The sequence below is a fragment of the Mastigoproctus giganteus genome, chromosome 5 (assembly GCF_048544385.1).
Source record: "Mastigoproctus giganteus isolate SK-2022 chromosome 5, ASM4854438v1, whole genome shotgun sequence".
NCBI lineage: Eukaryota > Metazoa > Arthropoda > Arachnida > Uropygi > Thelyphonidae > Mastigoproctus > Mastigoproctus giganteus.
This window is the reverse complement of record NC_143579.1, coordinates 234022940-234049283: the sequence shown is the minus strand read 5'-3', so window position 1 is coordinate 234049283 and position 26344 is coordinate 234022940. Positions and strand designations below refer to the sequence as shown.

General features: G+C 37.9%; 1 protein-coding gene across 1 annotated transcript in view; it reads right to left on the bottom strand.

Moving 5' to 3' along the window:
• Window positions 1-26344, bottom strand: part of LOC150086288 (SRSF protein kinase 3-like) — a 406569-nt gene that overhangs the window by 229637 nt on the left and 150588 nt on the right. Inside the window, exons 8-9 of the mRNA XM_090374450.1 lie at window positions 16249-16411; window positions 4114-4274 (exon numbers count right to left, since the gene is read on the bottom strand). Of these exons, the coding sequence (XP_090230576.1) occupies window positions 4114-4274; window positions 16249-16411 (324 nt within the window). The remainder of the gene's footprint in view (window positions 1-4113; window positions 4275-16248; window positions 16412-26344) is intronic.

Sequence of the window (26344 nt, the reverse complement as noted above, 5' to 3'; positions counted from 1 at the left end):
TCAAATCTGCCTTACCAATGAAATATTGTTTCCATATTTGGGGCAGTGTCCTCATAATCCCTCTTGGGCTTCTAGACTCCATTCAAAGCAGGGAAGTTGGGTTAATTAAATTATCTCTTACAAAGTTTATACACTGTGTCTCATAGATGTTTTGTTTCTGCTGCATGCCTTTTCTATAGATACTTCAATGGGCACTGTTCTTCTGAACTGGCTTCTATAATTCCCAATATCTCTTTTCAAACCACTCCGAACACATGCTGCAACCTGTCAGCATCCTTTTACTGTCTAATTTCAAACTCACAGAACCATCTTTTCTTCTTCCTCATTTATTTTTTCAACTTCTGTTTTCTGGAACAACCTCCCTTCACATGTATTTCCTGAAAATTACATTCTACAGAAATTCGAGTAGTAGTAGTAGTAGTGGCACATGATGCAAGAAAGCAAGTGTAGGAGCTTATGCAGCATCAGCCAAAAAAAAAAAAAATCACACCATTCCCTCCAAATGCCTGTCCAGTTCCTCCTTAAATTTATTTAACCTATCAACTTCCACAACGACAGATGGAAGTTTGTTCCAGCAATTAACCACCCGATGGCTAAAGGCAAATTTCCGCACATCTATTCTACATCTGTCCTTTCTTAATTTGAACTTATGTCCCCGTAGGTTGGTAATCTGAACAAGTGGAAGGATCCCATCAGAATTCAGCGTGCTCAACCCATTCAAGGCCTTATAGACCTCAATCAGATCACCGCGCAGGTGCCTAGTCTCCAGCCACTGCAATTTGCAGAACTTAAGCCTCTCTTGGTAAGAGAATCCCTTCATTCCCCTCACCAATCGTGCTGCTCTTCTCTGTACACGCTCAAGCAAATCTACATCCTTCCTAAAATGAGGCCTCCAGACCTGTACGCAGTACTCAAGGCGTGGCCTGACCATTGCCTTATACAGAGGGACAATCACCTCCTTTTCCCTGCTAGCAAAATTCCTATATATCATTGACAAAACCCCATGACCCGCCCTAGCAGCCTGTCTGCACTGCTCAGAAAACTTCATATCTGACTGCACAATTACTCCCAGGTCTTTTTCATTTTCTACCACCTTAAGTGTACTACCACACAGTTGGTATGTTTCTCTGGGGTTACTTCTACCCATATGCAGTACTTTGCATTTGTCAAGGTTGAACTTCAGTTGCCACTTCTTAGCCCATCTGCCCAAATTATCTAGATCCTGTTGCAGTAGCACACTGCCATTACTGTCATTAACAACCCTGCCAACCTTTGTGTCATCTGCAAACTTCGACATTAAGCCTGATATACCTTCATCAATATCATTGATAAATACACAAAACAACAGTGGACCCAACACCGAACCCTGTGGGACCCCACTAATAACATTAGTCCACGAAGAGCAGCACCCATTGATTACCACCCTCTGTCTTCTCCCACTTAACCATCCTTTTATCCATTGTAGCAACTTACCCTTAATACCATTCTGCTCCAATTTGTACAGTAGTCTTCTATGCGCAACAGTGTCAAAAGCTTTCCTGAAATCCAAGTATATGATATCAAAATTATTTTTTGCATCCAGTTCCTTTGTGACCACATCATAATAACCAATCAAATTTGTCAGAGAAGACTTTCCCTTAACAAACCCATGCTGTGTTTGAATTATTGCTGCAGTCTTGTCTAGATGATCCTGCAATGCATCTTTGACAAACAACTCCATTATTTTACCAGGAACAGAAGTTAAACTAACTGGTCTGTAATTACTCGTGTCACCCTTCGATCCACCTTTGTGAATTGGGGACACATTTGCACATCTCCAGTCCGTGGGAACCTCCCCTGAGTCCAAGGATGCTCTCATAATTATGGCTAAGGGTTTGCTTAGTTGCTTTGCCGCCTCCTTTAAAATAACTGGATAGATCCCATCCACCCTAGGTGCCTTTCTTATGTTTAACTTCAACAATTTCTCCTCCACTTTGCTCTCAGTTATTACAAAATCATTAAGCACACTGCTACAATTTGATAACCTTCCATTTTCAAATTGTAATAATTCCTCATGTGTGAATGTAGATGCAAAATACTCATTCAGTTTGTTTGCTATCTGAGCAGGATCATCAACAGTCGAACCATTGATGTCAAGTGGGCCAATCATATTCATCCCCTTCCTTTTAGAGTTTATATAAGTAAAGAAATCCTTGCTGTTTTTCTTAGCATCTTTTGCCAAAGATTTCTCGTAATCCGCCCTCGCCTGCTGAACCTCCTTTGTGACCTGATTACAGACTAGCTTATATCTGCCACAGGCTTCTGCGTCACCTGATAATTTATATGCATCCAATGCATTTTTCTTCTCTGTCACGAGTCTCATTAGTTCATTTGATAACCATTTAGGCCTAAACCTTGAACGATATTTCTTAATCGGTATATAAAGTCTAGTAGCTTCCACGATTAATTCTTTGAATGCTTCCCACTTAGAATTTACTGTTTGTAACATCGTCAGTCGATCCCACTGTACAGAATTTAAAAACTGTCTGAGACCACTGTACTCCCCTTTACGGAAGCAAAAACCCTTTCCTTTACCCCTGACGGTAGTTACCTCTTTGAGTAAATCCCACTTCAGCACACTGTGATCACTGCCACCTAGTGGTTCCTTTATCTGCAAATTCTTAATACACGAATGATCACTGCTGATAACCAGATCAAGAGTGTTACTTTCTCTGGTTGCCTCTCGAACATGCTGCTGCAGAAAACAATCATCCAATAAATCCACAAAAGTCTGACTAGTGTGTGAGTGACCAACCCACAAGTTCCAGTCAATATCTGGGAAGTTAAAATCCCCCATTATAAGACATTCTGATTTACTGGTCCACTCTATTTCTCTGTACAATTGTTCATTGTACTCATTCAAGTCATTAGGCCTATAACACACTCCTACTCTTATTTTTCCTTTCGCAGTGCTTATCTCACACCAAACTGACTCAACAGAGCATTGTTCATCTATATTAACTGGGTGCACTTCCTTTGATTTTATGTTTTTCTTAATTAACAGCATAACACCCCCTCCCTTTCTGTCCTGTCTATCCTTTCTGTACACATTGTACTCCCCAAATTCCAGTTCTGCATTCCTTATATCTTTGTGACACCACGTCTCTGCTATCCCAACAATATCCGCCTTTGATGTCTTGACCAACACTTCAAATTCATCAAATTTATTTACTATACTTCTAGCATTGGTATACATGCAAGCATACATGCTCCTATGCCTATTCCTTGTTACCCTAACACATCCCATATACCCAACTATTCCATGATGACTGCCATCTGTCCCTGAAACCCCCAACACCCCTCGCTCCAGGTCGCTTCTTATTCTAATAGAAGTTGTGCAAGAATCACCTTCACCTCTGCCTGCGGTTACTGTTAAACTATTAGTCTTTGTATCCCCCCAAACTAGCAGTTTTCCGACCCACCTAACACTGCCTCGATAGCATCAGCAAATATTCTTGCACCCTTTCTATTTAAGTGTATCCCATCCCTGTAGAAGCAATCTCTCCTGTTAACAAGTACAGTCCAGGCTGAAAAAAATTCTACCCCTTGAGCCTTGCACAATCTTTCCAGGGCCAAATTGATCGACAAGGCTCTCATCATGTACTCCCTCCTATCGTGTCTGGGCAGAATTGCAGACACTTTCAAATTCAACCCTATTTCACGGCTTTTTTTCAACAGTGACCTGTACTTGTTGAGTAATTCCGCCGGTCTCCTACTCTTAATATCATTAGTGCCAACATGTACAACTATATCACCTTTTGTGCCCTTTAAAGATGATATCCGCTCTACAACGTCATCAACCTTTGCCCCTGGCAGACATACCCTGTTCCACCTATCCTTTTTACAAAGGATGTTCCCCGTTTCTAATGCTAACAAGTATCTTCTTATCATGTTGTGAACCTTCAACCCACACACAGTACTAAGTAATATAGGTTCTAATACCTTTCATGTTTGGGGTTTTCATAAAAAAAAAAAAAAAAAAATATATATATATATATATATATATATATAAAACATCAGTGATACCAATGGGGGGGAAATATATATACACACATATATATATATATTACACACTTGGTTTAATTGTTCTTCCATTTCCAATTCTTCTAATTGCTGCATTTGCATCTCTAATAATTCTTGTTGACGCTTTGCCTTTTTGCGAAGCTTCTTTTTTTTGTTCTTTGACATTTTTGTGTTAGGATTTGGCCCACGAAACTCCTTTGGAGCTGTACTAACTGTAATAAAATTGAAATATACATGAAAAATAGTATTTGCTTAATTTGTTCAATCAAAAAATAATAAACTGGATACTCTACTTTCAATAACTAGTAGCAAACAAATGATGGCTCCATGAAATAAACAGGAAACCATTTTACAGTTAAAAGGGGGGGGAAGAGGCTAATAACATACATACAAGATGCAGTTAATTTAAGTTATTTATATATAATTAGTAGAGTAATAGCAATTTCTGTACTAATTATATGCTATAAGTCTGATTATACTGTGGTTTGTTATGGCATTGTTTTATTATAAATTTCACAATAGACACAGGCAAAAACAAATTCTGTCAGTATTTCAAAACTAGTAGTACACTAGAATAATATGGGGTATGCCAACACATATTTTTGGGAAAACAGAATTCTTGTTTTTAATTTTATAGTACTTCGTCATCTTTATGCTTTTATATGATTTTGGTGTGGGGATGGGGGTAGTCTGACAAAAAAATTTCTTGTGCTTGTGATGATAAGTTTTCAATATTTAAATTGCATATTAGAATGCTATATAAAAAGCAATATCAGAGGAAACAAAAGAGAAACTTTTTGACTTTGCAACATTTCCATGTTCTTGCAGAAAATAAACAATAGTTATAAAAAACTGAGTAACATGGCCCTCACATAGCTTACGTGGGCATATTTTTCTGCAAAGCCAGAATTAAAAGCAAAATTAAGAAATCGTATCTCCAGAAAATGATTTAATTATGGCACGCAGGAGTTTAAAACCTAGGTTTCAAATTTTGATTTCTTCCAAATAAGGTCATATTCTGCATTAATTATATTTTTCCTTGTAATTTATTGATAAAATTACAAGGAATTCACTGTTCACTGATTTTTGTATAGTACAAAGTATATGCTAGGGCTTACAATACCGGTCAAAATCTCAATACCGGTATTCCAAAAACAAACGTTTTTCTCAATAAATTTTGATGACAGTTAGGTGCAATAAAGTAAGGAAAAAAACAAGTACCGTAATTACTTGAATTCATGTTTTAAATAAACTTTTATTGCAATAATAAATATTCTGAAAAAAATCATTAAAATACAGTTATTCTAAAAAATAAATAAATAAATAAATACATATAGTTACTGCAAAGTTTAGTTATGTTTAAGCATCCACACTACCTGTCCAAATAAAGTGAGCTCTTAAGAAACATAATCAATCAATAGTATGATTGTTTAAAATGGATCTAATTTTGGTACATACAGTATTTGATTAGTGGCAGAAAATGCCCTTTCGGATTCTATTCTGGTACTTTGATAATCGTAGATGATCTCAGTCCTATTTTCTAGGCTTTGAACTTTTTTAGCAAAAATAATTAAAAGTATTTTATTAATTTCCGACTCAAGTTCATCTTTTAAAATCTCATTGGAGTCGGGCAATTTCTTATTTTGGAAAGAATTTGTGGAACATTGATGTTCTGTTCCATGTTGGTCTTCCATGATTGAATTATGGTCATCATTTTCTGAAGGAGAAAGACGTTTTATTAAGCAAAGTATAATTTTCACTATAGTATCTTTACTGAGTCTGGAAGAGAACAAAGAATGGGGAAAAGGAATAAAGAAGAGAGCAAAGAATGCAGTTAATGAATTCTTCACATATATAAATGCAAAGAACAGAAGGACAAATCAGCTTGGACCCTTATGCAATGGACGTGGGATAGTATTAGATAACATAGCTTAAGTTGCAGATGAACTCAACAGTTACTTTGCATCGATATTTACATAAAAAAACCCTTTTGTGTCAATGAGATATTATGGAAGTGAAGTTGAAAAAAATGTAATTAATGATGCTGAAATTTCAAATGATTATTTAATGAGAACTTTTGCACCTACAGGCGAGTAAGGCTCCTGTGGTTGATGGCATATACTGTATAATCTTAAAGGAGGCGGCAAGTGAGTGCATCGAACCATTAAGGTTAGTTATGAGAGCATCACTGGACTCAGGAGAGATTCCGTTGGATTGGTGAAAATTGGAACATAAAGGCAGTTCTAGGAGTGTAATGGGAAATTGCCGACCTACCAGTCTAACTTTAGTAGTAGGGACAATAGCATTAGTAGAGGCATATGATGCAAGAAAGCAAGCTTAAGCAGCATCAGCCAAAAAAAAAAAAAAACCACTCCCATTTCACCCCCATGTTTGTTCCAAATAACTGTCCAGCTCAGCCTTAAATTTATTTAGGCTATCAACTTCCACAACACAGGATGGAAGTTTGTTCCAGCAATCAACCACCCGCTGGCTAAAGGCAAACTTCCGCACATCTGTCCTACAATTGTCTTTCCTCAATTTGAATTTATACCCTCTCAAATGATTATTCTGAGCAAGAGGAAGAATTCCATCAGCATTGAGCATGCTCAAACCATTCAAGGCTTTATACACCTCAATCAGATCACCTCACAGGTGCCTAGTGTCCAGACACTGTAATTTGCAAAACTTAAGCCTTTCTTCATAAGACCAACCCTTTGTTCCATTCACTAATCTTGTTGCCCTTCTCTGTACTCGTTCCAACAGCTCTACATCATTCTTAAAATGAGGCCTCCAGACTTCTATACAGTACTCAAGGTGTGGCCTGACCATTGCCTTATACAAGGGGATAATCACCTCCTTATCCCTGCTAAAAAAATTCCTAATATGGTTAAAAAGGCCTATGTGCTCCGGATTCATATTGGTAAAATAAAATTACGGCTTTCTCAGAGCGAATTGTAACAGGTTTAATAAATATACATAGAAACATACAAAGCTTTCGGTTGGTTAGACAACCTTCTTCAGTTGAAACAAAACATAAAATGACAGTTAGAATGGAGGCGTGTACTGCCAATCTGGTATGTGAAGTGCGTGGCTAATTGTTTGAGGTTGAAGTCTGTGGCTGTGACGTATGTGGACGTGGCCAGCGCTTGTCAATGGACAGGACTATTGCTTCGGTGATAGGGTGGACTTGACAACCACTGTTCCTGTTCATTGAGGTATTGGAGCATTTGATGTTTAACAATTCCAACCAGACGTGGCGCAGATAATGGCAGGACTTATCCACAATCACGACATCGCGGTGTGGGTCGCCCAGACGTGCTCAGCAATAGCTGAGTGCTCCACATCCGCCAAACGGATCGCCCTCTTGTGTTTGGAAAGGCGTTTTTTGAGCCGCCTTCCGGTTTCCCCGAAATAGCAGATAGTGCAGTCACGGCAAGAGATGCGGTAGACCAACCCGCTCTGCAGTAGGGTGGGGACAGGTGTTTTTACGTTGGAAATGAGGGATCGTAGTTTTCTCCCTGGGAGTTGGAGGCACTTTATCCCATGCGATTTTAAAATCCTACAGACCTGTTGTGATATGTTTGGGTAGTATGGGATAAAGGCGCTCGTGGTTGAGTCACCACTTTGGATGTTTCTGTTGGTCGCGTGCCTATAGGTCACACCTGTCAAGGGTATTGATGGGATAGCCACACCTCGCAAGGTCCGCTTTGACTCTAGCGATCTCTGTGTGCCTCTCACTTACAGAGCTAGAGAAACTTTGCTCTAGAGACTAAACATGGGTTTCACCACTTCAAGCCTCCAATAAGCAAAGTGGTGGTATTTCACCGGGCAACCCACCACGACATTGACCCACACCGCGATGTCGTGATTGTGGATAAGTCCTGCCATTATCTGCGCCACGCCTGGTTGGAATTGTTAAACATCAAATGCTCCAATACCTCAATGAACAGGAACAGTGGTTGTCAAGTCCACCCTATCACCGAAGCAATAGTCCTGTCCATTGACAAGCGCTGGCCACGTCCACATAAGTCACAGCCACAGACTTCAACCTCAAACAATTAGCCACGCGCTTCATGTACCAGATTGGCAGTACACGCCTCCATTCTAACTGTCATTTTATGTTTTGTTTCAACTGAAGAAGGTTGTCTAACCAACCGAAAGCTTTGTATGTTTCTATGTATATTTATTAAACCTGTTACAATTCGCTCTGAGAAAGCCGTAATTTTATTTTACCAAGAAAAATTCCTGTATATCATTGACAAGACATCATGAGCTACTCTTGCAGACCTTCTGCACTGCTCAGAAAACTTCATATCTGCCTGCACAATTATCCCCAGGTCCTTTTCGTTATCTACCACTGTCAGTGTAGTACCACAGAGTTGACACATTACTCTGAGGTTACTGCTTCCCATATGTAGTACTTTACATTTGTCAATGTTAAACTTCATTTTCCACCACCTCTCAGTCCATCTGCTCAACTTTTCTAGATCCTGTTGCAGCAGCGTACTGTCATTAGTGTCCTTAACAACCCTGCCAACCTTCGTTTCGTCTGCAAACTTGGACATTAAACTTGATATACCATCATCAATATCATTTATAAATGAGCCACAATGAGCAATGGAGGCAATGATCAAGGGTGGAATTTAGGATCATTTAGATGGAAATGGAATTCTGTAGGATACACAGCATGGTTTTGTAAAGGGAGAATCATGTTTAACAAATCTGGTTAGCCATTTTGACAGGTCACTTGTGAGCTGGATTTAGGGAATAATTTCGACATTGTTTATTTGGATTTCAGCAAAGCATTTGACTCAGTCCCACATGAGTGGTTACTTTATAAGCTGAAGCAGGCTGGAATCATAGGGAAAATTCCTAGATGGATAGCATGATGGCTTGAGGGCACCTGACAGAGGTTTGTGATAAATGGTTATTCCTCAGATTGGGTTAATGTAAGAAGTAGGGGTTCCCCAAGGATCAGTATTGGGATCACAGTTGTTTTTGATTATCTTAAATGACATCTATGAAAGGATGGAGGACGTGAGGTCTAAACTTGCAGATGATGCAAAGATCAGTAGAGTAGTTAATGATCGCTGCCAAGCAGAGCTTCTTCAGAGTGACCTAGATAGACTTCCGGGATGGTCAGAAAAGTGGCAGCTATGCTTTAATTCAGCAAAATGCAAGGTCTTACACCTGGGGAACATCAACCCCAAAATAACTTATACACTTCGTGGAGTTGAACTAAAGTCAGTAGTGGAGGAACGGGGACTTGGGAGTTACGATACGGTCAGAACATGAAGTTGTCCGAGAATTGTGGACAGGTTGCAATGTTGCATGGTGTCCTATCGATGATTTATCGAATACTTGCTAGTAGATATAACGACATATGTCATAATCACATAAAGTTGATTTTATAACCTATGTGATTAAATTATAAACAATTATTTTTTTTAAATTAGTACCAAAAAACCGGTATTTTTTGTATCAATACCAGTATTTCAATAACAGAAAAAAGTGACCGGGATCCCGGTATTGTAAGCCCTAGTATATACATATGAATGTATGAATAAAAAAATGTCCATATTTTATGTTTGCCTAATTATTTTTGTTTATTCTATTTGCACAATCAGAAGTACAAGGGGTGGTCAGAAAGTTCTGAGAACAGGATATATAAAATGTATTAATAAATCATAGAATATCTTTTTTTGATAAATAAATGTCTAATAAAATTACATGAAAAAAATATTGTATGTTCATGTCTTATGCAGTTCCTAAAATTGAATTGTTTATGTTGGTAGGTGGAAGAATGAATATCCATAAAATCGATAATCAATCAGTAATCAAATTTTTTACTGACAGGGGCAGAAATGCTAAAGAAATCCATAAAAGAATAATTAGTGTGCTTTGGAAGTATCACCCAGTTATACGACTGTTGCAAGATGATCAACAGAGTTCAAAAGAGACGAGAGTCAGTTGAGGACAATCAAAGGTCCGGTTGGCCATCTGATGCAATCAATTCTGAAACAACGACCAATATTGGAAAAAAAAACGCTAAATACAAGTATGGGGAAACAAACTATGTTTGGTAAGTTCTGTAGTCCACTGTGGCAGCAAAGTGTAGAATGAGTCAGCAGTTGCTTGTTAGTACTCAGTGATATTCACTTGCCAAGTCAACTGTATCATGTGACCTTTCCTGTCAATCACTCTGAAGGTGACTTACTGAAGAACAAAAGCTACTTACAGTGGCTTTTGTTTCCCCTTTCACTAGTAGTTGTCTTTGTTTATATGTTACAGGTATGAATACAGAAATTTGAAAAATATGAATCTTTTTGATTTACAGTTAGTTTGTAAAAATTAAAAAACCATGCTGACTTTTTTTGAATGGAAAAGAATCTCACGAGGAGCAAGTTCTTTTGCTTCCATTGCAATGAATATTTAATTAAGTAGAAACAAGAGGCACGGTGAGGTTTACAACTGGCGATGTAGAAAGTGCTACTGTACTGTGTCAGTCTTAAAGAATACTTATTATGAAAAAAGAAAACTAATCTTAAAGCATGTAATCTATGTAATTTACTTTTGGTCCTTAACAAACTCCAGTAACATTAACAGCATTCCATTTCGGAATAAGTAGCAGCGCATGTGAAATATTATGAACATTTACAACTTGTAAGTTTGCAAAAGAACCAATTCGGTTAGGAGGGATTGGCAAAGCTGTGGAAGTACACAAAACTCTCCTTGTAAAACCAAAAAACAACAGAGGATGCAACCTAATCAACAAAAAGAAGTGGCTTGTATGTATGAACATGAATCAAAATTTAACAAATATCAATATTTGTTAAAAATTGAATGGCCAGCCTACAAAGCAAACTGAAAATATAACAGGAAAGAATTGAAGCCATCAAACAATGAAATATAAGGAACACTTTGTAGATCTGGTTTCAGGAGCATGCACACAAGCAACGTTGAAAGGCAATGGAAATGTTTAAAATCCTACACCAAATGCATAAATGGCAGTTCAAAAAGTGTGATTCAGGGCCACATTGATGAATACCTAGGGAGGCAAAGATACAAATGCAGTTTAGATGCTTTTCAGAACATCATAAACATCAGAACAAAATAAAACACAGAAATACATTCGGAAATGATTGCTATTTTCATGTTTTCAGTTTTAATTTTTCATTCATATTTTTATTCATCCATTCTCATTCACTTTTTGTTTTTCACAGTTTCTTTTACAAATTATGAATCCTTTTTCAGCTGATTTTTGTTATTTTTGCTAATTCTTTTCAATTTGTATTTTGTTCTAGATATGAAAATTTCATTTCATAAAATCCATTTTAAAATTATTAGCAGCTGTTATTAAGAAAAATTCAGTTCACTTAGGTAAATTTCTCTAACATAACCTGAAAAAAATAAAAGTATCAATAAAAATATATACATAAAAGAAAATGAATTAGTAATGTATGCAGTATGTTATATTTCAGCCATGCTAACAACTAATAATAATTCATGATTTATCAAGGAAAAAAACAGAGCAAAAAGCAACAAATTTTATGCACAAACTGAGAACATTGTTTCTATGCATCCTCACACTACCATTCATTCCTGCAATCAGTGCATGGCAGCAAACATAATATAATAGCCAGTACTTCAGCTACAATTTATAGTAAAATGCATGAAAAAAAAAAAAATCATAATAAATAAAATAATAAAAATAATAATTGATGGGTAAGGGTCCAATTTTAATTAAATTTCAATCGGCACAACAAATCGTTCTAAAAAAGTAAAACATAATTTCATGAAAATCCACCCACTGGAAGTTGAGTTATTACATTAGCATCAGCACATAATGCAAGAAAGCAATCTTATATAGCATCAGCCAAAAAACACCCCCCCCCCACTTCTCATTTCACACATCTACTTGCTCCAAACGTTTCTCTAGTTCTGCCTTGAATATGCTTAAGCTATCAACTTCTACAACGACAGATGGAAGTTTATTCCAGCAATCAACCGCCCACTGGCTAAAGGCAAACTTCCGAACATCTGTCCTACAAATGTCTTTCCTCAATTTGAATTTATGCCCTCTTGGGCAATTATTCTGAGCAAGAGGAAGAATCCCATCAGCACTGAGCATGCTCAAACCATTCAAGGCTTTAAACATTTCAATCAGATCACCTCGCGGGTGCCTAGTCTCCAGACACTGTAATTTGCAAAACTTAAGCCTTTCTTCGCAAGAGCAACCCTTTGTTCCATTCACTAATCTTGTTGCCCTTCTCTGCACTCGCTCCAGCAACTCTACATCCTTCCTAAAATGGTGCCTCTCACCTCCTTATCCCTGCTAGAAAAATTTCTATATATCATTGACAAGACACCATGAGATACTCTTGCAGACCATATGCACTGCTCACAAAACTTCATATCTGCTTGCACAATTACCCCCAGGTCCTTTTCACTCTCTACCACTGTCAGTGTAGTACCACACAGTTGATATGTTACTCTGGTGTTACTGCTTCCCATATGCAGTACTTTACATACATTTGTCAATGTTAAACTTCAGTTGCCACCTATCAGCCCATCTGCTCAACTTTTCTAGATCCTGTTGCAGCAGCGTACTGTCATTAGTGTCATTAATAACCCTGCTGACCTTCATATCATCTGCAAACTTGGAAATTAAGCCTGATATACCATCATCAATATCATTGATTAATACAGGAAACAACAATGGACCCAACACTGAACCCTGGAGGACTCCATTAATAGTCCACGAAGAGCAGTGTCCATTGATTACCACTCTCTGTCATCTCCCACTCAACCATCCCTTTATCCATGGCAGCAATTTGCCTCCAATGCCACACTGCTCCAATTCGTGCAGCAGTCTTCCATGTGGAACAGTATAAAAAGCCTTTCTAAGATCCAAATATATGATATCAAAATTATTCTTTGCATCCAGTTCCTTTGTGACTACATCACAGTATCCAATCAAATTGGTCAGACAAGACTTCCCCTGAACAAACCCATCCGAGCTAACAAAGTGTCCAAGCTATAACTGAAGTCTTGTCTAGATGATCCTGCAATGCTTCTTTAACTAGTGCCTCCATTAATTTTCCTGGAATGGAAGTGAAACTAACAGGTCTGTAATTACCTGTGTCTCCCTTTGATCCTCCTTTGTGGTTTGCACATCTCCAGTCCATGGGTACCTCTCCTGAGTCCAGGGAAGCTCTCATAATTATGGCTAAGGGTTTGCTTACTTCCTTTGCTGCCTCCTTTAATATAACTGGATAGATTCCATCCACCCCAGGTGCCTTTCATATGTTCATCTTCAACAATTTCTCCTCCACTTTACTCTCAGTTATTACAAGATTATCTAGCTCACTGCCAGAGTTTAATACACCTCTGGCATTCCCCTCGCTGAATAACTCCTCATGTGTGAATGTAGATGCAAAATATTCATTTAGTTTGTTAGCTACCTGAGCAGGATCATCAACAGTTGAACCATCGATATCAAGTTGTTGATATTAATAGATCCCAAAGTTGTTGACGGCACATCAAAAACGCATAAGAGTGATCGAATGAATATTTACATAATTTTCAAGCAGATCCAGCAAATTTCCTTGCAAGGTTTGTGACCATGGTGAGACATGGGCCCATCACTTTCAGCCAGAGATAAAGGAGCAGTTCAAAAAGTGGAAACAGAGCTCTTCTCTCCCTTTAAAGAAAACCAAGTCAATTCCTTTTGATGGCATCAGTTTGATGGGATGCTGATGGAGTGTTATTAGTGGATTACCTTCAGAAAGACTAGACAGCCACAGATGCATATTATGCAGATCTTGTGAAGCATTTGCATGAAAACCCCAAAGAACAATGCTGAGGAAAACTCAGCAAAGGAGTTTTGTATCACGAGGACAATGTGCCTGCTTATAAGTCTGTCACTGCCATGGCTGCACTGAATGAGTGCAAGTTTGAACAAATTATCTTGTTGAATAAATCATCATATAAATAAGCCTCACTTAAAATTACAGCAAGCAAGGATTAATGCAAGGATTTATCAAGACGAAACATATTAACACAACGATAAAAGAGTGTCAACATATATCAATGTACAAGAAAAGAAAAGAAAAGCACTTTAACTTTTATCTTGAGATTAATGTGACTCAGATGCAGAAAACTCCATTTATTACTATTAAAGCTTAATTGCCATTTTATGGATCAGTTATTTAATATGTCTTGTGGTAAATGTTCTACGGTAAACACGTACCCTGGATTTCATTTAATAACCCAACAGCAAATTCGGACATTAAAACTTGTAATAATAAATATCTCCTTAATGAAAACTATAAATCATAAGGGGTCTATCAAAGAACTCTACAGAAACCATCTGCAACTGTAGTCCACTCAGACCATTGCCCATTTAATGGCAATCTTTGTCTTCTAGCAGTTAACCATCCCTTTATTCAAAGTAGCAACCTACCCACAATAATGTACTTCCCAAACTTATGTGCTCAAGATCATGCGAGGTTTTGTTAAAAATCTTTCTAAAATCTAAGTAAATTATATCAGAGTTATTCCTTGCATCAGTTACTTAGTGACTACCTCATATCTACCAGACTGCTCAAATAATATCTTTTCTTAATAAAATCATTTTATGACTCCTTTATAATATTATTACTACTGAAGTAACAATGCATCCTTATTCATAAAGTCCATAATTTTTTCTCACAGAAGTCACACATAAACCTATGGTTACTCGGATCACTGTTAGGAAACTCTCTTTGTATATGGAGGTTGAGTTCCACACTTACAGATTTTACAAATTTTTCGCAAACATGGGCATCTGACTACCTGGAATTTGACTAATAAAATTTTAATCACAATTTGCTCTTGCCAAAACATTTAGAGGGAAAACTTGGATTAACATATTGCCACATAATTCATGCCACATTTGCTGACTGGCAATGGAAAAGCAAAATTAGGTCATCATATGCTAAGACCTTCAGGAACCACTTCAGAGATCCGCAATTCCTTTATAATATCACAGGTGAAGAAAAATGGGTTTACAGGTACAGTCCCTGAACAAAACAAGTCTTCGCAATGGGAGTGTCCAAAATCACCATACATGAAGACAGACAAATGTGTTTTCAATGTGAAGAGCAACGTGATTTTTTTTTGGGATTGTGCATCAAAAATTCATCCCACAGGAACAAACATGCTGAACCAATGTTCCTAAAAGAATGTTCTATGGAGTCTATGGGAAGATGTGTGGTGAAAATGTCCGAAGAAATAGTGCACTGGAGATTAGTTTCCCCACCACAACAGCACTCCTGATCACTCTTATTTCAGTATGTAGAAATTTGTGGGGGGGAAAACCTTGCATGATTGCTGTCTGTCAGTCTTTGTACTCAGCAGATCCGTACTGTATCACTTTTCCAAATCTTAAGCTCACACTGAAGGGAGATGATCGACAACTCCAATGTGACTGAAAGAATCACAAATTACAATTGTTCAAAAGATGTCAGTTAAAAAGAAATTTATTTAAAGGTTACAGCACGGAATGGTCACTAAATGCAGTAAGTACAAGGTTCACAAACTTTTAAATCATAGTTCATACAAGCACATCAAGGAACATTATTTTCATGTCATACAGTTCATCAGCGCATGCACACGCACACACCAATAACAGCCAATAATTTCCAATAAGATGAAAATTGGTCAGCTGCACAGTAATATTAAATACTTCCCTTTGTGAAAAAAATAATAATAAAATAAAAAAAGCAAGCTTTATATAAAGTTTTACAATTTAAATAGAATTTAAATTCTCTTCAGACTGAAAAATGGAATCATTAACAAAAGCTTAAAAATTGTCCTGAAGCTTACCACCACCTACTAATATTATCTGTTTTTAATAGCCTATAAATTTCTTCTTAGTCTTCGTGAATGTAGGAAATGTAAGACTATGAAGCAAATTTTAGAACACAAAAAGTTGCTTCTCAGAAAATTTTGGTGTTTTCAAATTTCACAACAAATTTCCAGTGTCTTGGGAAGTGATAGGAGTGATATCATAAGGTACTTTACATATATTTTACTGCAAATGCTGGACTAACTTATATGATATTGAATGGACTGATTTATGAGCCCATTAAAAACACTGTGAAGGTTCTGGAGCATTACAGGAACCTAAAATAGTAAACTTACCTAATGAACCTGGTAACCGTAATCCCATTTTCTGCCACTGAGTAGCTTCATAAGCTAATTTTCTGACGTAAGTTTCATCAACTGCTATAAGGATATTTTCAGGCTTAATATCTGTGTGTATTATTTTACATTTACTGTGCAAATAATCCAATCCTTCTAAGACCTGTAAAAATAAGAATAAATAGAATGTTAAATATAAAGGGATATTAAACAGAGAAACAATAAAATAACTGGTAAAAAAATTTCAGTAAGTTTATTTATACATACTAATGTATGTATGTATATTTATTTACTAACAAGTAAATTGAATAACAGTATGTTAACAAGGAAGGAGGCAAAGAGAGGTGACATTGAGTATAAAATATTTCTTGTGAAAAAAAAAAAAAAAAACAAAAAACAAAGTTACCAATTATAGTGGATTATTTAGCTAATAAAATAGTGGAAAGCTTTTGACATTGTTGCACACGGAAAACTACTGTACAAATTGGAGCAGAGTGGTATTAAAGGTAAGCTGTTCCAATGGATAAAAGAGTGGATGAGTGGAAGAAGACAGATGGTAGTAATCATGGACTAATGTCATTAGTGGAGTTCCACAGGGTTCAGTGTTGGGCCCACTGTTGTTTTGTACATTTATCAATGATATTGATGAAGGTATATCAGGCTTAATGTTGAAGTTTGCAGATGATACAAAGGTTGGCAGAGTTGTTAATGACAGTAATGGCAGTTGTTGTTATGGAGGCTTAATGGCACATAAGCATCTATGGCTATAATGTGCCTATTCACTTATTATTTTAAGAGATGAGGAATTTCCATAAAATCAAAAGAAAATTTGAAATCAGAAATTATTAAAAAGTCCAGTTTGCTTGAGGAAGTCAAAAAATTCAGAAATATTTGCCTTATCACCAATGAGATTTTCAAGAGTTATTGGTTTACGATTATTTATCAGTGAGATCAAGGATGAAGCTCTGTGTTGTTTATAGTAGGGGCAGCCAATGAGAATATGTCTAACAGTCAAGTTGTTAGAGCAATGTGTACACTGTGGTGGATCACCTCCTGTGAGTAAATAAAGATGTGTCAGATGAGTATGACCTATTCTTGCCCTTGAAAGGACTACTTCTTCTCGTCTCTATGTACGGATACTGGAACGCCAAATTTTCGGATCTTGTTTAAACTGAAAGAGTTTATTATTAGTCTGAGAGTGCCAGAGTGCTGTCCATTGTGATAGGCAAGCAGCATGAACAGTTAGTACACAATCTGATGCTGGAACAGGGATATTGGTTAAATCAAAGGTAGTTGGATTTTTTGCAGCTTTATCTGCCAGTTCATTGCCTAAAATACCGGAATGGGCTGGAATCCAACAAAAAGCAACCAATTGGTGACGTTTTTTGATTTGTAGTAACAAGCTTCTGATTTCATCTAGAACAGGGTGAACTTTATCTTCGCAATTACTTAGCGACAATCACTAAAGCAAGTTTTATTGCATACAATTCAGCAGAAAATATACTAAAATCTGATGGAAGGGATACTGATACAACTGTATTTGGAAACACTGCAGCTGCTCCAACAATTGAATTAGATTTAGAGCCATCTGTATAAATTTGGTAGAAATCAATATATCTTTGAATGTGAACATCATGAACTTGTTTGAAGTTTGTTGCTTGCAAAGTATTCTTTCTCCATTGGCAGAGGTAAGTGTCACATGTTGGAAGAGGAGGAGGAGCCCATGGTGGTTGAGTAAAGGTAGGTATCTGCTGTACTTTCCGGATGGAAATATTCCAAACCTGCGCCAGTTCAAGAAGGCGAAGACCAACTGGTTTAACTATGCTGGGTTTGTTTCTGTATAGGTTTTCTAATGGTGGGTTTAAAAGGTATGACTGAACGGGATGAGAGGCACAACTTTGTATCTTGACAGCACATTTCAATAACAGTGTTTTCCTGCGTAAAGTTAGTGGGGGCTCGTGAGCTTCTATGTAGAGACTATGTGCTGGCGACGTTCTGAACGCACCAATTGCAATTCTCAAAGCACTGTGTTGAATAGGATCAAGCCAGCATAATGCACTCTTTCTGGCAGAATCATAGATTGGAGCACCATAATCGAGACGAGATCTGATTAATGCCTTGTACAACCGAAGCAGGGAGGTACGATCTGCACCCCACGTTCGGGCGGATAAAGCTCTCAGTATGTTTATCTTTTTCAGACAGGAAGTCCGTACATTTTTAATATGATCTAGGAAATTTAATTTGTGGTCAAGGATTAATCCTAGAAATCTGATGTTAGTAGCGATTGGGATGGAGACATTGGAAATTTGAAGTTCGGGATCCGGATGAAGTTTTCGTTGTCTGCAAAAATGGATTGCAGTTGTTTTCTGCTGAGAGAGTCGGTAGCCGTTGAGGCTGGCCCATTGTTGTATTTTATTTAGTGAAATTTGAAGCTGTCTTTCAATAGATCTCATGTTTTGGGAATGGCAGGAGATGGAAAGGTCATCTGCATATAGATAAGTCTCAATTGTGTTTGGAAGCTGTTTGGTGATGGAATCAATTCTAATAGCAAAAAGAGTGGCACTCAATACTGATCCCTGGGGAACACCTTCTTCCTGAATGAAAGTTGAAGAGAGGGCATGTTGGTATCGAACTTGAAATGATCTAGTATGTAGAAAGTTCTTAATAAATATAGGGAGGTTGCCACGTAGTCCGAGAAAGTACAGATCACTAAGTATACCATGCCTCCAGGTGGTATCAAATGCCTTCTCTATGTCTATTGAAACCATTACTAGATGTTCATGTTTGACAAAAGCATTACGGATGGCAAATTCAGCCTTGACCATAAGGTCTAAGCATGACCTGTTTTGACGAAAGCCATATTGACTATGACTCGTTAGCTCTTCCGACTCAATGATCCAGATAAGTCTTCTGTGGATAATTTTCTCAAGGATTTTACTGAGGCAGCTTGAGAGAGATATGGGTCTATAGCTATATGGGTTGGATGGATCTTTTCCAGGTTTTAGGAATGCCAAAACTGTAGAGTGATGCCAAGAAACTGGAAAAACATTTTCTAAAAATATACGATTGTAAAAGACTAGGAGGAGACGCAAAGCTTTGTCATTAAGATGTTGTAGCATAACATAATAAATTCCATCTGGTCCAACAGCACCATTGCGCGCTGTTCTAATGACATGTAACAGTTCAGAATATTGCAGAGGTTTATTATATGGGAGAAGGCTTGAAGTTTCAAAATTAATACCATGCTTTTCTTTAGTGTTTTTAATTCTTTGGAATGAGCTAGTATAGGCTGATGTTGCTGAGATTTCTGCAAAAATATTGCCCAAAGCATTGGCTATATCTACAGGATTAGATATATCTTGCCCATTCCAGGAGAGGATTGGAGAAGGTATGGTAGGAAACTTACCAGACAGCTGTCTAATTCTTTTCCATATTATTTTGGGATCAGTATTTCTGTGAAAACTGGATGCAAAACGGGTCCAGGATTCTTTCTTTGCTTGCTTTTGTATAAAGCGTGCTTTTGCCCTTAATTTCTTATAATTAAGGAGATTGACTGTGCTTGGGCACTGCCGAAACAAATTCCAGGCTTTATTTTTTGCTCTCTTTGCTGTGGTCATTCCATTTGTCATTCCACCAGTAGTTATAATGCTTTCGGCCCGGCGGATTTGATAGTGGTATCGTGTCTTTAGCCACATTTAGAAGATGCGACGTGATGTATTCTGTCACATTATCAATATGCTGGAGGCAGATTTTTTCCTCATCAAAGTCGATTGATGACTGAAATTTTGCCCAGTCTGCTCGGACAAATTTCCACTTTCTGCAGGGTTGAAATGAAGGAGTCTTTGCTTTCAGAAAGTTGCATACTATTGGGAAGTGGTCACTGCCCATGGGATCGTTTATTACATACCACTCTATGGTTGGGACTAGTACTGGTGAACAAATTGAGAGATCTATTGCGGAGGTGTGTCCTGCTGGGAGCTGTACGTGTGTCGGTGCACCTGTATTGAGTACAGTGAGATTTAGTGCCTCTAAAAAACTTTCAATTAAGTCTACCGCATCTATCCAATTTAGTAGAGCCCCATAATGGGTGGTGCCCGTTAAAGTCCCCTAATATACAGAAAGGTGGAGGTATCTGTATAAAGAGGTCTTCAAGATCTTTTAAAGAGTAAGTACAGTTTGGTGGTAGATAGATTGAGACTAGTGTTATTGTACCATGGAGAGTTATACGAACAGCAACAGCTTCTATTTCAGTTTGGAGTGGGATATGTTTAGATGGGATCTTTGAATTTACTAGGATTGCCACACCACCATGGGCAGCGTTAGCAGTATTTCGATCTCTTCGATAAATGCAATAGTTCTTTATCGAAGGAGAAATTTGTGTGGTTAGATAAGTTTCCTGTAAACAAAAGGCAACCAGAGAATATTGGTTAATTAGGTATTGAATATCGTCTGTGTTGGAACGAAAGCCTCTGCAATTCCATTGTAAGATGTTCTGGTTCATTTTGGTTTAGATGAGGATGAATCATCTGACTGTTTTTTGTTTGAAGAGGATTTTTTTCTGTCTTTTTTCGGGAAAGTAGGGCGTCCAGTATCCATCGTGTCATTTGCGTGAAGTTCTAGTATAGGTTCTTCATGATCTGGGTTTACATCTACTTCCATACTACTGGTTGATGATTCAGGTTTATTGTTATCTTTAGCAGTTTTTAGTTTTTCTTTGTTATGCGGAACTGTCCGAGTCTCAATTGGGAATTTTTCTGTGTCATTTGAGACTGTCACAGTATCATTTGGGATACTAATTGGGGTGTTGGTGGCATTGCTGGTTTTCGTTTTAGAATTTTCTTTTCCTGTGGTTGATATAGTAGCTTTAACCCAATTAGCTAGTGAGACGTTGGGCGGTATCGACACATCTGTTTGAATTGCAGTTGTATGAAAACTTCGGGTTCGAGAGGCATAAGATGGACTTGGCATGGTCAGCATTATTTGTCTGCGTGCCTCAGGAAATGTGACTTTATGTTCTACTTTATATTTTTGGATATTCCTACCTGTTTTCCACATTTCACATGTTTTAGAAAATGCGGGGTGATTGCCTTTGCAGTTGGGGCAGATGGGAATTGCGGCTGGACAATCTGCCTGCGTATGATCCTTTGCTCCACAAATAGGACAGATGGCGTCACCTCTGCATGCCTGCTGTGAATGGCCATATTTCTGGCATTTAAAACAGCGAAGAGGATTTGGGATGTATGGACGAATTCGGCAGTTTAAATATCCAGCTTTTACTGAGGATGGCAAATCAGGAGTACTAAAAGTTAAAATGATGGAACGAGTTGGAATGAGATTTCCATCTTTTTTTGTCATTATTCTTTTAGCGCTGATTACCTTTTGGTTGCTAAGTTCTTGTACTAATTCATCCTCAGACACAGTAATCAAGTCCCATTCTGTGATGACACCTTTTGATGAATTTAAGGTATTGTGGGGAGTAACAGATACTGGCAACCCACCAAATGTCGTTGTCTTTAATAGCCACTCCGAATGTTTTGTGGTGGCTGTTTCAATCAGGATATCTCCGGATTGGAGTCGCTTTACCATTTTTGGTGATCCTGCAATAGATTCTAGATGTCTTTGAATCACGAACGGAGATAACTTACCCACAGGCTGGGTAGACAGGGAGTGTATCACCAAAAAATTGGGAATGTCTGAATAGTGTGTTTCTGTTCGAAGCCTTTTGGGTTGGCTATTTTCCTTGTCTTCATTACAATATTCTGGTCTTGAGCTTGAAGGCTCTAAGGGTGGAAAATTTGTAGAATCCATGATGGCTCCTTTTGGCCCTGGGGGATTATCTTTTCCACCCAGGTTACCGGCCCTGCCACGGGGAGGCAGGAGCAGTGCCACGAGGTGACCAAGCGGCTGGGTTAGTAATTAGTATTTATAGAAAAAAAACAGAAAGGTGGATTCCCTTTCTGGGCCTTTCCCTACTTCTTGTAGAGTGAAAGTGCTACTTGAATATACAAAGAAATCAAGAAAACGGTTTTTGAAACAAAAAATAGAATCTGTTTGCTCCTTTTGGCCCTGGGGGATTATCTTTTCCACCCAGGTTACCGGCCCCGCCACGGGGAGGCAGGAGCAGTGCCACGAGGTGACCAAGCGGCTGGGTTAGTAATTAGTATTTATAGAAAAAAAACAGAAAGGTGGATTCCCTTTCTGGGCCTTTCCCTACTTCTTGTAGAGTGAAAGTGCTACTTGAATATAAAAAGAAATCAAGAAAACGGTTTTTGAAACAAAAAATAGAATCTGTTTGCTCAAATACTCTTTGCAGAAATCGCTTTTAGAAATGCACTACAAATCGCTTGGCCATGGAACGCTTGGCACCCGGGGCTAGTAATGGCAGTGGCCTACTGCAACAGGATCTAGAAGATTTGGGCAGATGGGCTGAGAAGTGGCAACTGAAGTTTAACTTTGACAAATGCAAAGTACTGCATATGGGCAGAAGTTGTTGTTATTTAGTTTTTAGGAGCATTAGCAACTAAGGCCATATTGCTCCGGGGATATACGGTGGTCATTCCCTGACCTTTCCGCATCCTCCGTATTTGGTGGTCACAGGCTCGACCTCTGGTCTAATCAAGAAGCGTGTACTACGCGCTGCTGCTCCTGCCCACCTGGCTATGGAGGTGCCATCGGTAGAAGTAACCCCAGAGGAACGTACCAACTGTGTGGTACTACACTTAGGGTGGTAGAAAATGAAAAAGATCTGGGAGTAATTGTGCAGTCAGATATGAAGTTTTCTGAGCAATGCAGACAGGCTGCAAGAGCAGGTCATAGGGTTTTGTCAATGATGTACAGGAATTTTGCTAGCAGAGAAAAGGAGGTGATTATCCCTTTGTATAAGGCAACTGTCAGGCCACGCCTTGAGTACTGCGTACAGGTCTGGAGGCTTCATTTTATGAAGGATGTAGATTTGCTTGAGCATGTACAGAGAAGGGCAACAAGATTGGTGAGGGGAATGAAGGGATCCTCTTACCAAGAGAGGCTTAAGTTCTGCAAATTACTGCAGCCGGAGACTAGGCACCTGCGAGGTGATCTGACAGGTGTGTAAGGCCTTGAATGGATTGAACATGTTGAATTCTGATGGGATTCTTCCACTTGCTCAGATTACGAACCTAAGGAGGCATAAATTCAAATTGAGGAAAGACAGTTGACAACAGTGAAATTATAGTAATCTTATAATACCGTGATAAAGCTGAATAAAAAATGAATAGAAAGTGCTTAAAAAACAGTACTCACCTTGTATAAATCAGCAATAAATTTATTGATAGATGTTGGCTAAATTTAGGTTGGAAGATGCATTAAAAAGAACTAAGGCGGAGAATGGGGTGAAAATATTTTAAACAGATTTTAAAATGAGTGCAAGGAAGTAGAAGTGCAGATCTCCAATCCTTGGTTGTCATAAAGAGGTTAAAATGAAAAAAAAGAAGAAAAAAAGAAGACCGGTGATGCCAATAGTCGTTACGAGGGACTTTCGTTGAATAAATTGCCATCAGTTGGCAAATGGGAGAGAAGTGAGCACATGTTGTATTTAAAGCTTATCTATACTCTCATGATGCTCTTTTTGACACGTGGGAACTTTAGCTGTGAGAGGTTCCAAGCCAGTGAGAGGTTGAAGGGAAGTTTAATGTTAATAATATTGAGATCGGAATGGTGTTGGTACCATTCGATGGTGAGGGTTTCATATTGAAGAATTCTGTAGCTCAATCTAAGTTTAATAATGGTGATGGCAGAGTCAACAAGGGGGGTGTGGTTATGGGTTTGAGCGTGGATTATTAACTCAGTGCAGGATTGACTTGTCCTGAAACTGTTGAAATGTTAGTGTGTGCGGGTATTGGAAGTTGTGGAGGAACCGAATTTGATGGTAGTGCTGCCGATGTAACAGGTGTCGCAGTTTGATTGGCATATTATGAGATATATTATATTGTTGAGATCGTTGATGGGATATTTGTGTGTATCTTTATAAGAATTAAATAGGGAACCTAGTTTATTGTAAGTAGAGAAGGTGAGGGAAATATCGGTATCTTTGAATATACGCCGGAATTGTGCTGCAAGTTCACTATGATAAGGGAGAACTATGCGAGTATTTGTCTTGTTACTGTGTCTGGTGGGGTTATTAATACTGTTTTTAAAGGTGGATATTGTATGTTGGATGAGTTGAGGGGGGGGTTAGCTCCTGGCTATGAATTCATCAGTAAGGTATTGAAGTTCATTGTGTAGATCGTTTTGTGAAGAGCTGAATTTGATAGCGTTGTAGATTTGGTTGTGTAGGACGGCTTTATTGGTACTAAGGGGATGACGTGAAGTGAAATGTAGATATTTACTGGTGTGCGTGTTTTTTCTAAAAATCTTTGTATTTAAATGTCTGTTGAATAAATAGTAAGATTAAGAAAATTAATCTGGTTGTTCATTGTGATTTTGAGGGTAAGGTTTAGCCTGTCATATATTGTGTTGAATTTTAAAAAGAGATTGTCTATGGTTGTTCTGTTGCCTATTATTAGGAATAGTAGCATATACGTATATGTATAATTTACGTAGTATATTTTACGTATATGTATAATTTACCATATACGTAGCATATGTATAATTTAATTTCAGAAGGGAAAGGTTGTAAAATTGATTTTCAATAGTGGCAAGATAAATTTCAGAAAGGGGGGCAGAAATGCCATTGGTAAACCGAATGTTTGTCGATAAATTTTATTATTAAATCTAGAATATCTAGCGTTTAGTAAAAGAGTGGTGAGTTCAAGGATGTGGTCACTGAAAGAGAGGTACGTTTCGTTAAAGTGTCATCAGCTGTTAGAAGTACGCGTAATGTTTGTAGGGTGAAAGAAATATGCACATAAGTGTATAGGGATATGACGTCAAAAGAAGCTAATACGTCTCCGTCGGATGTGGTGGTGTTACTGATTTTTTGGAAGGCTTGGTTGGTATTATTAATTTTGAATGTAGAGAATCGAGTGAATAGGGATATAATTTTGACAAGGAAAGCGGATAAATTAGCAAAAGCTGATCTACTAAAAGAAACAATAGGTCTTAGTGGGTGGCCAGGTTTGTGCAACTTGGTTATTCCGGACATGTGCAGCAGAATGTTGTTGCGAATACCTATCTGTTGTAATGTAAAGAGGTTGGTTTCTTTGTTCTGTCTGAGTTTTCTAAGAATTGTGTCAAGTTTATTTTTGAGTTTTGTAATGTTGTGGTTGCTGTCATTTGTATACGTATCTTGGTCGGCTAAAATTAATTCCATTTTTTCTGTGTAGGTGTTCTTGTCCAGGATAACGATCGTGTCTCCTTTGTCAGCTTTTTGGATGATGATATTTGGGGTTTTGCTTAGTCTTTGTAAATCCGAGAGTTGTTGTTTTTTTATGTTAGGGAGAGATGTGAGTTTAGAATTTATTATCCTGTTAGACTGGTGTATAAGTCGCCACTTATCGGGATGTTGGTCCAGTTTGGACTGGCGTTCGATTATACAATCTTTTATTGGATAGTGTTGTTCTTTAATGGCAAAATTGAAGCCAAATTCTAGGCCGGAGAGTTCGGAAAGGGTGAAGGATTTTGAGGAGAGGTTGATGATGGAGATTTGGGGGGGGGGGGGGGGTTGGATGTGAGTGTGTTCCATTTTTTGTGCTATGTGTTGGATGGTAGCGTTGATATGTATATTGTTGTGGTTAATATATTCAATCCAGGCGTGCGGTGGCATGTATCTTTTGAGGAAGAATCTTAATTGGTGTAGACAGTTTAAAAGTTGATGTTTTTTGTTAAATATTTTCTTAAGTTCTTCATGTATGATTGTGATGGACGTGCAGTGTATGATATGTGGGTATTTTTTACAGATATTTTTGGGGAAAATGCAGGCGAATTTGGGGATAACGTTGTGATATAAGCATTTTTGTAGGAAAGCTATGTATAATTTGCTGGAGAAATATTTGATAAGCGCTTTGGAGAGTTGTATTTTCCTATCAGGCATGTCTAAGAGCATCAGAGATGAGATTAAAAGTATATAAAAGGTTATTGACCCGGTGCAGATAAGGTGTTGATTATGACATTAAAATATCTT